Source organism: Nothoprocta perdicaria, unplaced genomic scaffold (genome assembly GCF_003342845.1).
Source record: "Nothoprocta perdicaria isolate Ctin4 unplaced genomic scaffold, notPer1 scaffold_1092, whole genome shotgun sequence".
Taxonomy (NCBI): domain Eukaryota; kingdom Metazoa; phylum Chordata; class Aves; order Tinamiformes; family Tinamidae; genus Nothoprocta; species Nothoprocta perdicaria.
Window position 1 is genome coordinate 5,924 of NW_020454197.1, and position 1,236 is coordinate 7,159.

General features: G+C 52.1%; 1 protein-coding gene across 1 annotated transcript in view; it reads left to right on the forward strand.

The window, feature by feature from the left end:
* The window catches only part of KAT5 (lysine acetyltransferase 5), a gene marked incomplete at its 3' end in the record, with an annotated part of 4,482 nt that extends 3,289 nt beyond the window's left edge, over nt 1–1,193 (forward strand). The window contains exon 4 of the mRNA XM_026047348.1: nt 942–1,193. Within this exon, the coding sequence (XP_025903133.1) occupies nt 942–1,193 (252 nt within the window). The remainder of the gene's footprint in view (nt 1–941) is intronic.
* Between the last annotated feature and the right edge of the window lie 43 nt (nt 1,194–1,236).

The window sequence follows — 1,236 nt, forward strand, 5'->3', positions numbered from 1 at the left end:
GAAACTGAGGCAGGAATGGGGGAAGAGAGGCTGGAAATGAGAAAATGGAGGCGGAGACACAGGGGAAAGAGGAGGGAAAGAACGCAGAAATGGGAAAACTGAGGTAAAAATGGGGGGAAAGTGTGTATAAATGGGAAAACTGAGGTAAAAATGTGGGGAAAGAACCTGGAAATGGGGAAACTGAGGTAAAAGTGGGAGAAAAATGTCTGGAAATGTGGAAACTGAGGTAAAGATGGGGGGAAAGAACCTGGAAATGGGGAAACTGAGGTAAAAGTGGGAGAAAAATGTCTGGAAATGTGGAAACTGAGGTAAAGATGGGGGGAAGGAGCCTGGAAATGGGGAAACTGAGGTAAAAATGGGGGGAAAGTGTGTACAAATGGGAAAACCATGGTAAAAATATGGGGAAAGAACCTGGAAATGGGGAAACTGAGGTAAAAATGCAGGCAAAGAGCCCGGAAATGGGGAAACTGAGGTAAAAATGGGAGGAAAAAGGCTAGAAATGGGGAAAGTGAGGTAAAAATAGGGGGAAAGAGCCCTGAAATGGGATAATTATGGTAAAAATGGGGGGGAAAAGTCTGAAAATGAGAAAACTGAGGTAAAAGTTGAGGGAAAGAGCCCAGAAATGGGAAAATTGAGATAAAAGTGGGGTGTAAAAGCCCAGATATGGGGAAGCTTAGGTTAAAATGGGAGGAAAGAGGCCGGAAATGGGAAAATTGAGGTAAAAACGGGGGTAAAGAGCCTGGAAATGAGAAAATWGAGGTGAAATTGYGGGGAAAGAGCCCAGATAAGGRGAAACTGAGGTAAAAATGGGGAGAAAGAGCCTGTGAATGGGGAAACTGAGGTAAAAATGGCGGGAAAGGGAAACATTACCCCATAGGGAAACGTAGCTATGGGTCACCCCTATGGAGCATCGCTGTGGGGCACTGACCTCCGCGCCACAGGACTCGCAGGACTCGTCGGACGGGCTCCCCGCGGCCGCGCCGCGCATGACGGGCAGCCTGGTGTCGGACCGCAGCCACGACGACATCGTGACGCGCATGAAGAACATCGCGAGCATCGAGCTGGGCCGCCACCGCCTCAAGCCCTGGTACTTCTCGCCCTTCCCGCCGCAGCTGGCGGCGCTGCCCGTGCTCTACGTGTGCGAGTTCTGCCTCAAGGCGGCCCGCAGCCTGCGCTGCCTCCAGCGCCACCTGGTGGGCCATGGGGCGCTGTGGGGCGCTGCGGGGTGCTGTGGGG